The sequence below is a fragment of the Arachis ipaensis genome, chromosome B07, assembly GCF_000816755.2.
Source record: "Arachis ipaensis cultivar K30076 chromosome B07, Araip1.1, whole genome shotgun sequence".
In the NCBI taxonomy this organism is placed as follows: domain Eukaryota; kingdom Viridiplantae; phylum Streptophyta; class Magnoliopsida; order Fabales; family Fabaceae; genus Arachis; species Arachis ipaensis.
The window spans coordinates 125346508-125359671 of record NC_029791.2 but is presented as its reverse complement, the minus strand read 5'-3'; the positions used below and the strand labels follow the sequence as shown (position 1 = coordinate 125359671).

General features: G+C 31.9%; 1 protein-coding gene across 1 annotated transcript; it reads left to right on the top strand.

Moving 5' to 3' along the window:
* Window positions 2788–4800, top strand: LOC107606344 (RNA-binding protein 1). The gene is made up of 2 exons (XM_016308398.2): window positions 2788–3168; window positions 3665–4800. Exons 1-2 carry the CDS (start codon window positions 2935–2937, stop codon window positions 4532–4534), a joined length of 1104 nt encoding a protein of 367 aa, XP_016163884.1. The 5' UTR covers window positions 2788–2934; the 3' UTR covers window positions 4535–4800.

The window sequence follows — 13164 nt, the reverse complement described above, 5'->3', positions numbered from 1 at the left end:
TCAAACATATAATTAAAATTAAAAAATTGGGTCTTGTGCACTCATGGAATCCATTAGCTTTGCCTTTGCTATGGTAGGACTTAGTAGGGTTTTTTTATTTTTTTTTTATTTTTTTTATCCGAATAACTCGTAACACTAAGAAAAGAAATGCTTGTTTGGAAACGTAGTAGCCAGAGCTCTGAGTACTATATACGTGTATTTTTTTCCCGACAGAAAATATGAAGATAGGATATTCAATTAAATATATAGGAATGAGGACACCCTCCCAAAAGATGCTTCTCCATGCATTCTTTTTTCTCTATATTTATAGGGAAAGTATGAGGAGCCAATAGAATATTTATACAATGTGTACAATAGAAGTTTAGAGAGTATTAGAGATATAATTATTAGTGTTACATTTTTTCATCAACTGAAACTTTTGGGATGAGTGGTATTATGCATAGTATTAGAGCGTTAGATCCGAAAGATTAAGAGTTCGAGCCTTAGTGAACCCCAAAATCAATTTATTATCGCTAGTACTCGGATGGTTATTCTAGATAATATGAAAAATGTTCATTCTGTAACTCAATAACCCATTGTACAAATAGTCCATTATCTCCCTAGCGGGATCTTTATTTATATCCTAAAACATGTTTCCCGTAAAGCCCCCTTATTTAATTGCAAATTATCAAGGTAAGGATCTTGATTCTCGAAGTAGCGAAATGCCGAAAATGTCTATTGCAACTCAAATGCAGTCAAATTGTAACAAGGGTTAAATTTGACATTGGCATGTTTTCCATAAATAAACGAATTAATTAGTCATAGTCTACATTGCTCGATTTTCTTCAATGAGACGCTTCTCACATCCAACAACATGGATTATTCAAACCTTCTTGTCACATGCAAAGAGAATTAAATTAAATAGTAGATAGGAAAAAGATTGATTAGATAAATGATTTAATGTTGATTCCTATGTGTTCATGTATCCTTCAAATTAATAATAATTGTTTTAGTTAGGGACGGGTTGCAATTATCGAATATTCTCGTGAGTTAGACAGAGTGTTATTATTTTAATGAGAACCCTCCTCTTGCTTTAATTAACACCCGGCATGTGAGGAGATCTTGGGATTGTGTATTCAATTCATGGACATTGCGTGCATGTTAGGAATATACAATTGTTTTTCTTCTGTGTTTTAGTTTTTGTTGCTTTCCTTTCTTTTCCTTTGACTTATTTATTGTTTCTTCGCCTTTCCCAAACCTCATTATATTATTCACAAACTCAGAAATTCTACTTATTATGCCCTTGCTTAAGGGGGGAAAAGAATAATTTAACTTACTAAGGTAGTTGAGGGAGAAGATTTTGTGCTTGATTGTAAAAATATGAAAAGGACACAACGAAAGGGTTCATGAATTCAACAAGGTGAAAATTCAAGTGCAGTCAACTTCACGTGAAGTTGATAACCGAGAGCCGTTAGATTATTTGACTGACGTGAAGTTGATAACTGAGAGCCGTTAGATTATTTGACTGATTTGACTAAATTTTCATCTAACGACTCTCAACTATCAACTTCACGTGAAGTCGACTGCACCTGAGTTTTCACCGTTCAACAATCACAGTTGATTAATATAGTACAATTACTGCAGGGATTTGAATAAAGATTTGGCATTAATTAGCTTAAATTAGTAGGATTCCAAAGAGAACTTGTCCTCCTGAATTTGCCAGACAATATTCTGCGTCCAATTTTCAGGAGGAGGCAGGAGAGAAGATAGAGTAACTGTTTTTGGAGTCATAAATCTGAACTCGTAACTAACTAACTAACCAACTCCCTCCTGCGGATGACTCAGCTCTGCTTTCCAAATTTGCCGATGTTTCTTTCACAGGTTATGGGCTTTGATTTGACTTCATAACTTAACATATTTTATTTTATGATTATATTCCCCTACCTACTAATAGATTAGCAGGGATGTAATTTTGTGAAACATTGTATCAACCAATTAACCAATCAAGAGGACAAGTAATAGTTGCATTGTTATATGGTTCCAAACTAAATAGTTCAAGATAATAAACCAGTACAATTAACTCACATTATTTAATTAATAAATGACATTATTTAAAATCAATTTTTTTCTTCTTTCACATGTTTCTCACGATTAAGGCTTAGTTTGGTAAAACTTTTTGAAAAGATACTTGTGTTTTTTTAAAGTTTAAGGTCCTCATTTTGTGTTTGGTAAATAAAAAAAATCATGTACTTGTACTTGCAACTTTTAAAAAATTGGAATACTTTTGAAAGCACCTAAGATAGAATTTTTTAAAGTTAGCTTGTACTTTTCAAAATTTAAAAATCTAATATATAACCCCACATGTTAACTAATTTTCAAATTTAATACTTATATTTATGTCTGTTATAGTACTTGTAAATTTTAAAATTTATTTTATCAAACAACAACAATTGTTTGTATTTTTTAAAAGCTATTTTTAATTTAATTTATAAATACTATAATTTTTAAAAAATAAAAATTTTACCAAACTAAAACTTAGCCGTATCTATTGAGCATAGTTGAAACAATCTTTTAATGAATATCATAATATTTTCCACTAATCAAACCCACTTTTTTTTATGTCAACACTGTTTAAAACTTTAAACCCTGCTTAAGCGTGGTTTGACCTGGCCTTAATGTAATTTTCGATAGGTTTGGGCCAGTAAATAGGAATACAACATGTGCAAAGGGGATATGGCCCAATGGGCTTCCATAGGCCCAGAATAAGTGAAACAATAAAATGGGTACGGGTGTTCGTAGGTAGGTTTTCACTTTTTAGGGTTTGTATTATGCGAATTGCAATGCTAGGAGTACGGAGTTACCAGTTACCACTGTAGTAGTAGCGAGTGAAGGAATTAGGGGTTTTAGGGTTTGCGATTGGGAAATTGGGGATTTAGGGATTTTGTGTACAGTAGAATGAATTTGAAGATGGATTCTGATAAAGCGAAGCTCTTTGTTGGGGGTATCTCGCGTGACACCACCGAGTACGTACTCAGAGATCACTTCGCCAGATACGGCGTCGTTTTGGATTGCACCATCTCCTTGGACCGCACTACCCGAATCCCTAGAGGTTTCGGCTTCGTTACTTTTTCCGATCTCGCTGCTGCTGATAAAGCTCTTCAGGACACCCATGTCATACTCGGAAGAACGGTCAGCTACTTTCCTTCGCTTCTTCGTTTTGTTTTCTTCACTTTCGCCCTACTCCCATTTTTGCATTCTTTGATTGATTAATTAGGGTTTTGATATAATTGGAATGAATTCTTGGAGGTTTTACTGTTTGAATCCCTTATTCTTAATATCCATAATTATTTTCATGAAAGTCACAATGATGCATGGCGTAGTTTTTCCCGTAAATAATTATTTTCCCTTCATTCGACAACATTAACCATTTAAGGTTATAGCACTGTGATTAAGGAAAATATAACTGATATAATTTTTGGGGAGAAACATTGTGAAAGGAGTAGTTGAAGAGTAACATTATCTGAAAGGTCAATGGAGGAGGTGGTAAGACAGCGAAATAGTTGGTATTTATGAAAGCAAGAATAAAATTCATGTAAAATAGATAATAATCTGTTGAGTTGCTATTACTTTGGAATGGAGTATTTATTTGATAGTCTTATGGTCAGTTCTGTTTGATTATGCGTAGGTAGAAGTGAAAAAAGCAATACCAAGAAGTGAGCAGCAACACCAACACCAAAATCAAGTACAGAACAGGGGAGCGAGTAACTATAGTTGTAATGACTGTAGCAGTGACAACATTAGGACTAAAAAGATTTTTGTAGGGGGTTTGTCTGCTGGTATCTCAGAGGAGGAGTTCAGGAAATACTTTGAGCGGTTTGGTCGTATAACTGATGTAGTGGTGATGCAGGACAGCGTAACTCACCGGCCTAGGGGATTTGGTTTCATCACTTTTGATTCTGAAGAGTCGGTACAAAATGTTATGGTGAAAAGTTTCCATGATTTGAATGGTAGACAGGTGGAGGTCAAGAGAGCTGTTCCAAAAGAGGGAAACTATGGTTATGATGGTTTTAATAAGCTAAGATACAGGAGTGAAAGAGGAGCCTCTAAAGGTTTTCCTCCTTATAGTCCTAGCTGCGCAGTTCCTGGCTTTGCGCCTCAGCCATGGTATAGTAACGATGGTGTTTATGTCTATGGATCAAGCAATTATGGTTGGTACCCTATGGGTGGGTATGGAAGTAACGGATATGCAATGCCGTCTGATATTTCTAGGAACTTCTGGTATGGGCCCATGATAGCCAGTCCTCAGGGATGTCATGTGCCTTATGCTAATGCTTTGCCGAATATTGCATATATGGGTGGTAGGCTAGGAGTAGTAGGTAATGTAGTTGGAACTAGAGGGTACAATGGCATACTTGGCGCTGCAAGAAATATAAAATCTGATCAACCTCTAACTGCCAATGGATTCATTCCAGGCAATGTGACATTACATCAAGGTGTGACTCAAGATGTGGTCTCTTCTAATTTGAAAGGATCAAATGGTGAAATTTCTAGTTGACAGACTAATAGGGTCATTGAACCCCAAATTCCTGTAGGTATATACTTTCTGACTGCTTCTGGGCTATGAAAGGTTCATATATTCTTTGCTAGATGATGTGAGATACCCTCTTGGCTAGCTCTTCTAGTTAATTTAGATTTGTGAAGATACCTTCTTATGTGTCATAAATATGTAGTTTAGCTCCTGTTCATGCTTAATGATGGATATTCTGTAAAATAATTTTAATTTTTTTTTCTCTTTCATAGTTGGTTTAATTGGTTTGTTTGTTATTTTAGGCTGCATGTTCTCTGGAAATACATTCTTTTTTTCAATTGTTATTTTGTTGTCCTTGATTAAAAAAGGAAATATATTGCCATAAATATGTATTGGATATATTATATGGCTTCTTTTGCTAGTTCATTTCTTTCATGTCTTGTACCTTGTGCCATTATTTAGTTTAAAGTTTATGTTGCAAATCCATTGCATGAAGATTTACCGGGGACAGTATTCATAGTCTGATTTTATGGTGGTAGTTGGCATGTTACAATTCTATGATTGTTTGCATCAAGTTTTTCTTTCCTTTTCATATTAAAGAAATATGTGCCTCTTATATGTTGTATGCTTATCAACGAATATATATAATTAATAACTAATTATATAAAATTTGACCATTTGCAACCTAAAATTTAATGGTTTGACTTCTTATAAAACTGATAAGTGATAATCCAGCCTTAAAAGCGGTTCATTCAATAATATCAATAAAATGTTATGGGGCATGAGAAGCTAATATTTTTCCTGCCATGTCAGTTGTCGGATTTTTGCAGGACTTTGCCGGATAAATTCTTAATAAGAATGGTGATTTAGGAGTTTGGACATGCTTTAACTTTTAATCCAACTCAAAACTATAACTCAAAATTATTTAAAAATATCCATAAAAATATCCTGAGAACATTTGCCGTGCATATGTATACACCTAAAACTAAAATAATTTTTATGCATTTATTTAGCATCATTTTCTTTTTCAATCTTCTTAGAAACCAATTACTAATAAAGGCCAACAAATTTTGATATATAATTTTTTTGAGTGTTATTTTTTAATATGGGGATGTAAGGTGTTCGATTTTAGGATGGATATCTCTTAATTTTTTAACTTCAAGAACAACTCGCTTGAGAAGAGTTTTTTCGATTTTTTAAAAGATTCAAAAAACATCTCACTTTTACCCATATAATTTTTTTCCTCTCAATGTTGGGAAGAAAATTGAAGAGAGAAGGCCAAAGAATATTAATTCCATATTTACCCTTCTAACAATAAAAAGCAAAATTCTTAACTCATTATGTGGAATTAATATATGTAAGAGTAATAAAGTAATTTTCTCTTCATCTATATTTTTTTCTTATTTTCTTTCTTTTCATTTTCTCTTTATTCAAACAATATATAAAGAAATTCACTTTTTCCTCTCATTTTCTTTCTATTCATTTTCTTTCCTCTCATTTTCCATCAAACATCCAAACATAATGTTAGCGTCAAGTGATTTTTTATAATATATTTAGTTATATAAGTATATTTAACAACAAATAAATATATATACAACAAACAAATAAATGATTATATGTAAATAAATTAAAACAGTAAAAATTATGTTCATTGTTTATAAGAGTTATAAAAAGTTATATTATTATAAATTCATAGTATAATTATCTCTTTTTAAGATTTATTTTGATGTTATTAAATTTGTGCTCCAAACGAAAAAAAATAACAATTTTATAGTTAATATTCATCAATAAACACTACAAACATATCATATTATATATATATGTTCTAACAACAATAAATTTATGTGTATATAGTAGTTGGAATATATGTATAGCATGATGAATTTGTAGCATTTAGATCTTAATATGAAATTTAAATATTTTTATAACATTTAAAAGTTACTTCTAACTTGCTATAACCTATCAAGAATCTTCCCTTCCACATAAATCGTTATGTACACTGGTGGTTTATTTTATTATGATCTTCTAGTAAATTTATATTTCGTACTATTTTTAAATATTCTCTGAACAAATATTTTTTTAATTCTCATTTATTAATCGGATAATATTGATTAATCCGTTGCATATATAACTTTTATTTAATAGTTTATTATTGGCTAATGAGTTACTGTATGATTTGAAATTTCACACTTGTTTAAGCAATCTAATAAGTTAATCATTAGACCAATTCAAATTGATTAATATTCTTTATTCGTTAAGATAGATTTTTTTAGATGATTTTTTATAAATTCAATTCAAACTGAGAGAAAGGCAATATAATATTAAAGTACCAAAGTTTAAGTAGCTATGAGCATGTTTGAAAAATTACAAATTCGATCCTAATGGAAAGAAAGACAATGTATAAATCACTAATTATCCCCTTCGACAATGCCATTAAAAATAACTAGCTTTCATAAGCTAATCTACATAACATACAACATCAAAGTTTTAAACAAAATCTAAAATATCTGGTAAAACCAACATGAAAGTAAATATATAATTAATTATTGAATTCTTGATTCCATATCACTCAATTGGATGTATACAATCTGCATTCGTTGATTTTTTGCCATAAATCTCCTCTTTAAATTCAACATGCACATACAAATATTTTATGTTTTTAGTTTTATTTCTTATGAAGTTATGCTCCTAATTAATGTCTTTTTCCCCTAATCCAATTGACAATCTTTTTGTAATACAGTATTTCACGGAAATTACAAACTTTCTTGAGGGATGTTAGAGTGAGAGATTCAACATTTTCAGTTTTAAAAACTCTCATCTTGTATTTAAATAAGGATAGTGCTAAATGGGTAATGAAAAAAAAAAAAAAAGCCAGAACTTGCCTTGTTTAGCATTAATTAATTAGAATTTGAATCCTCTAAAGTTTGAATTTCACTTTAGAGAGTAAAGTGTGATTTCTCACCATTGATTTCATAGGTGGGATCAAGAATAAATATGAAAGAGAAACTATTTAAGAGTAGAAGATCACACTTTATTCTCTAAAGTGAAATTCAAACTTTAGAGGATCCAAATCCAATTAATTATTGCAACAATTAATGAATGCTAAATAAGGCAAATTATGGCTGTTTTTGACCGATTTTCTTTGGTCACCAAATATTTCCGGTCTTTCACAATATCTTCTTCTTTCAATAAGAATTGCATCATCTCTTTTACTCCTTGAAGCACTGCATCCTCATCGCTTCTCTCACTTGTAGTATTATCAATGGAGTCTATTATGTCACCATTATTAGTTGTCAAGTATCCTCCAATAGCATGCATATTTATTTTAGGTTGATGCACTACACATTGTCACCATATCTATTTTTTATCATCTATCTCATCTATCTCCTCTTCATTAGGCGATGTCATATTTTTAGCTATTTTCTCTCTAACACTCTAATTCATTACCAAAGTTTTAACTTGCTCTCACCCACTATTTTAAATAATGATTCTATCTTCAAAAATCATTTGATTTCTATTTTTCCAAACAACCCATACAATAGTAAAATAATAAGTTACCCATCTTCTTCTTTTTCATTTTTCTATGTCCTGATGCATCCAACTTTTAAACTTCTTGCATTCATCCTTACCCACAAATATATTCTCACCGACATCATAACATGAACCAATCACCTTCTCAATCACCTTCTTCCATAATGTATCATTCTCATTCGAAAATCCCACCACCATTTAAAAAACATTTCAGCATTCTTCATTGCCATGTCACCCACTCCCATTCCTCCATGGTCCTTCGGCTTTTGTAGTGTCCCATTTTTTGTAGTCAGCATAATTCTCTTGTCTTTGTTATTTTTCCAAAAAAATTTGGATTGCATTGAAATGTCTTTTTCTTCACCTCTTTTGGCATCTTGAACAGACTCAAAAAATATATTGGTAGACTATTAATAACATGGTGAAAACTCATGTGCAGTCGACTTCACGTGAAGTTGATATTTGAGAGCCGTTAGATGATTTGACTGATTTGACAAAATTTTCATCTAACGGCTCTCAGATAAACTTATTATAAACAATTTTTCTACCTTTGTTAGTAAGCTTGCCTTCTATGAACTAAGCTTTTTCTCAATCTTGTCAATCAGTGACTACTATATACTTATTCTTCTTGAATTCGTCTTTAGAAGAATGCCAAAATATGATGGTGAATCCTATAATGCCTAAAAAGAGGTGTCTATTTACTAAAAAAAATTAAAAGTTATTATTTAATTTAAAAAATATAAAAATAAATAATTTTTAAAAAATTAAAATTTACTACAAAAAATAAATTAGATAAAATTTAGGCAAAAATTCATAGACACTATAGAATTTGCCAAATATGATATGGATAGAGAACCATATATTGCACCTTATTACAACCTTTAGACTATGCGTCATTCGCTCATCACAATTTGTCGAAATAATTATAGACTTTTCATCACCTGAAAGAATGGTAGCAATGACCATATATAAAAAGCTTAGCTGACTAGAATTTTTGAAATAAAATATACAATTGAATTGTGGGTTCCGACACACAGGCTGGCTGTAGCATTGGAGAAAGATTGTTTTGGTTATGGCTGCAGCGTCAAATCCATCTGCACTCTATATTGGAGTCATAGGTCCTAATATATTGTTACGTTTTTAGCATTTATATAATATCTATATGACTATATACAATTACACTTTTTATTTTTGATATTGAATTGATAATTGTATTTTATCAAATGTAGTGCCATTTAATTTATCAAAAAGATAAAAAATTTGAAAGACAGAAATTAATTAAATCTATTTTTAGAAAATTAAAAAAAATTAAAATTTGAAATCGAACCTTCTAATTTTAGTATATATATATCACTTATCTCACTCACATAACAAAAATAGCCTATCCAATTAAGGTAGAATATTTTTTTAATAAATATTGTAAGATTGTTTAGTTTACGGGGTGAGCATGGGTAGCGGGTACCCGATTATCCTTTCGAACCCGAACCGAACTGATGATTTTTGTTAGTGATTGGTTCGAGTATCGGTTTTGGGGGTGCGGAATCCGAACCAACTCGCGAACCCGATCATATATTAATTAAATAAAAAATAAAAAATATATATGGCTTTTCCATTAGACAATGATTATTCATTATTAATATGTTTCGATTTTAATTAGTTTAGTTTTTAATGTATTTGGTGTTTAACATGTTTGGATTATTTCTATTGATGTTACATGTTTATTGTACTTGTTGGATTTTTAAGATAAAAATTTGCTTTTTTTAATGAATTTCAAAGTTATCGGGTACCCAATTACCCGAACTGAAGTAATCCGTTGTTAATCGATTTGGTTTGGTTCGGATACATATACAAAAAAATGCAAATCCGAATCAAACCAAACCAATTACATTTTAATCGATTCGGTTCTAATTTTACCATAAATTCAAACCAAACCGACCTGTACTCACCCCTATTTACCAATGAATTTATAATAGATGGTTGACTTCCACTGCTGCAGCAGTGGATTACGATATTCATATGATGCTTTAGTTAGATGTGCAATGACTTCTATGAACTGTGTTTTGCTATATCTGATACCCGAATCATGTAGTTATAATGGATGATAATATATTTGCTTAGATCAGTGTAGATATAATCATATAAGTCCTACTTGCCAACTAAACAACATAGTAATATCCTTTTTTGAATGCGACCTTTTGTAATAAATATAAGAATTTAGTAAGCACGTTTTCTTTATCTTTCAAAAAGAAGTAATTTTTGACAAATAAAATCACATTATATTCTACTCATTCTATTTTAGTTTGTTTGACTCAAGTTTGAGCACATATTTCAGATGATACGAGACATCATGGAAAGACTTGTCTTAAGAAACTAAGGGCTACATAGTTTAGACCTTGGTGCCAAAAGGTTTCTCATGCATAGTACATACATGTAGCCTCCTATATAGCTATCATTTTCCTATGATGTGAAGCAAAGTGTAATAGAATGGTATTGTGGGGTTAGCTTTCTTTTTCATCACATTCTTGCAGGTCAGTAAATGCTTGCTCTTAAAAACCCTTTATTACCATAAAAGCACACATATTTTCATAGTCTCCTTCCAACAATAACCATATGGGAATACAACTAGGCCTGCCAAATCGAGTAGATTTTGCTGGCNCTAACTTAAAAATTTTATACGATGAAAACTCAGGTGAAAATTTAGTCAACTTCTCTTTATTCTTAGATATCGATTCCACGTGAAGTTGATATCTGAGAGCCGTTAGATAAAAATTTAATTAAATCAGTCAAATCATCTAATGACTCTCAAATATCAACTTCACATGAAGTCGATTGCATCTGAGTTTCTACCATTTTGTATTGAGTCTGACTCTTATATTTGGAAGAAAAAATAAAATGGCACATTGTTCGAAAAAGTCAAACTATGTGTTGGGCAATGGCAACGACAATGCTATGAGGCACTTGAGAGTTAAGACCCTGTTTGGTGGTGAAGACGACAATTAGATATAATTGTCACTATTTTGCATTGAAAGGTAGCGTATGGTCTAAGTCTAGTAGTAGCTAGGTGGCTTAATTAGGAATGAAGAATCAAAAGATATATATGGCGACATTTGTGACAGAGAAGAGAAGGATTGGATTGTTGGACGGTAGCGGGCTCTCATCTCCAACGAGATCTCATCAAACGCATGCAGCAGTCACCATGCATGATGCAACCATCTTCTGTCTCCTAATTAAGAAAATCACGAAAGTGGGAAAAAAAAGTAATAGAAATGGAAAACAACAACCACAACAAGAGACACTAGTCCTCTCTCTCTGGATTGGATAAGCTAGCCGCGAGAGAATCTATGGTGATGGTGACAGCACATGGAAGCTTAGATTTTGACAATTCAACGCAGGCGGAGACAGATTGGTAATGGTAATGGTAAGAAATCGGATTCAACAAATAATGTATTGAAAAATCTTTCAAGCATACTATTATTCTAATATTTCAATTAATTTTAATCGTTAATATTAATGATATGATGTTCAAAATGACCCTATAATTTCGTTAGCCTCAATTAGAACTCTCAAATTTGTAATTGTGGCTCCACCTTACTCCTGCGATCATCTCCGTCATTAGAATGCTGATTTGATGCAATTGCATGATAAGGTGGACACTACTTAAACGACGGCACATTGGTTTCACGCCCAAATTCTTTGGAAACCACGTCGTTTCAGTTTTTTGTGAGTTAAAACTCTCTTTCTTTCCACTACGACGATTATAAGTTGCCAAACATTAAGAAAATTCTTATACTACGTGGTTTTCAAAGGATTTGCGCGCGAAATCAATGCGCCGTTATTTAAGTAGTATCTACCATATCATGCAATTGCGCTAGATTAGCATTCCGGTGACGGAGATGATCGCAGGAGCAAGTTGGAGCCACAATTATAAATTTAAAGATTCTAATTGGAACCAACGAAATTATGGGGATCATTCTGAGTATCAAGCCAAATTTCAGAAACCAAATTGAGATTTAACTCAAATATCTGACTTGAAAGTTTTCTAATGTTTTGAACTAAACGGGACAGAAAATCTGCATGCGTAAGTACGAAGGTTTAGCTTAGCTTATTAGCTTAATTGAAAGAGATATCAATTTCAACGAGTTTTTAAATGTTTTAGTCATAATATATACTATATCTAAATTTATTTTAAGAATATATGTTAAGAATAAGACTGGACACGCGGACACGTGATGGTATTTAGGTGTGTCCAGGCGTATCCGGAGAAGAATTTTTTATTTTTTATTAAGACATGATTGGACACAGCAGACACGCGTGTCGAACGAGTGTCGGTGAGTGTCGTGTCCGAAATGTGTTTGACACGTGGACACGATAACTCAGCGAAGTGTCCGTGCTTCATAGGTAGAATATGAATCACAATAATTAGAGATTTAAAATAGTCAATAAACTAAAATAATAAGAGTAAAACATTGAAATGGTTAGGAGTTGGGAATTTTTGTTGTTAGGTTAAAGGTTAAAATGGTTAAAACATTGAAATGTATGCATATCTTCGGTTTGGTTTGGTTCGATTCGATTTCTATCGAGCCAACCAAAAATCGAACCGAACCGATCGATTTTGTAAAAAAAACAAAAAAAACCGATTTTTTCGATTTTCAAATTGATTATTATAATTTTCGATTCGGTTTTATAGTAATTTTCGGTCTGATTCAATAACTTACACTCCTATTAACCAGTGTCTTCTTAGATCAGAGTAGAAGACATCAACTATATACAGCTAATTTTAAATGGTAAAATGATAGCAGGCATTATGACTTTTGGTGATGATTTGGTTATTATAGCTGAAAGAATAATTGTATTCATTTTCATTATATTCATTCCCATTCTGTGGTCACGCACATTATTATGAGTAACTTCTCTTTTCTTTTCCCTCCCAAATTGGGGCTACCTTTCACTCGGGTTCAAACATGAAATCATGGCTATTTGAATATTTGTCCCCTCCATGAGTGAAAGACCACTGATCCCATGCAGAATCTGCGTCAAACATTTTCCCACTCAACAATAAAGAACTTCCACTGCCATACAAAATCTCTTGCTAAGTACGTATATCTACTGTAAGAAATATCTAAATATCT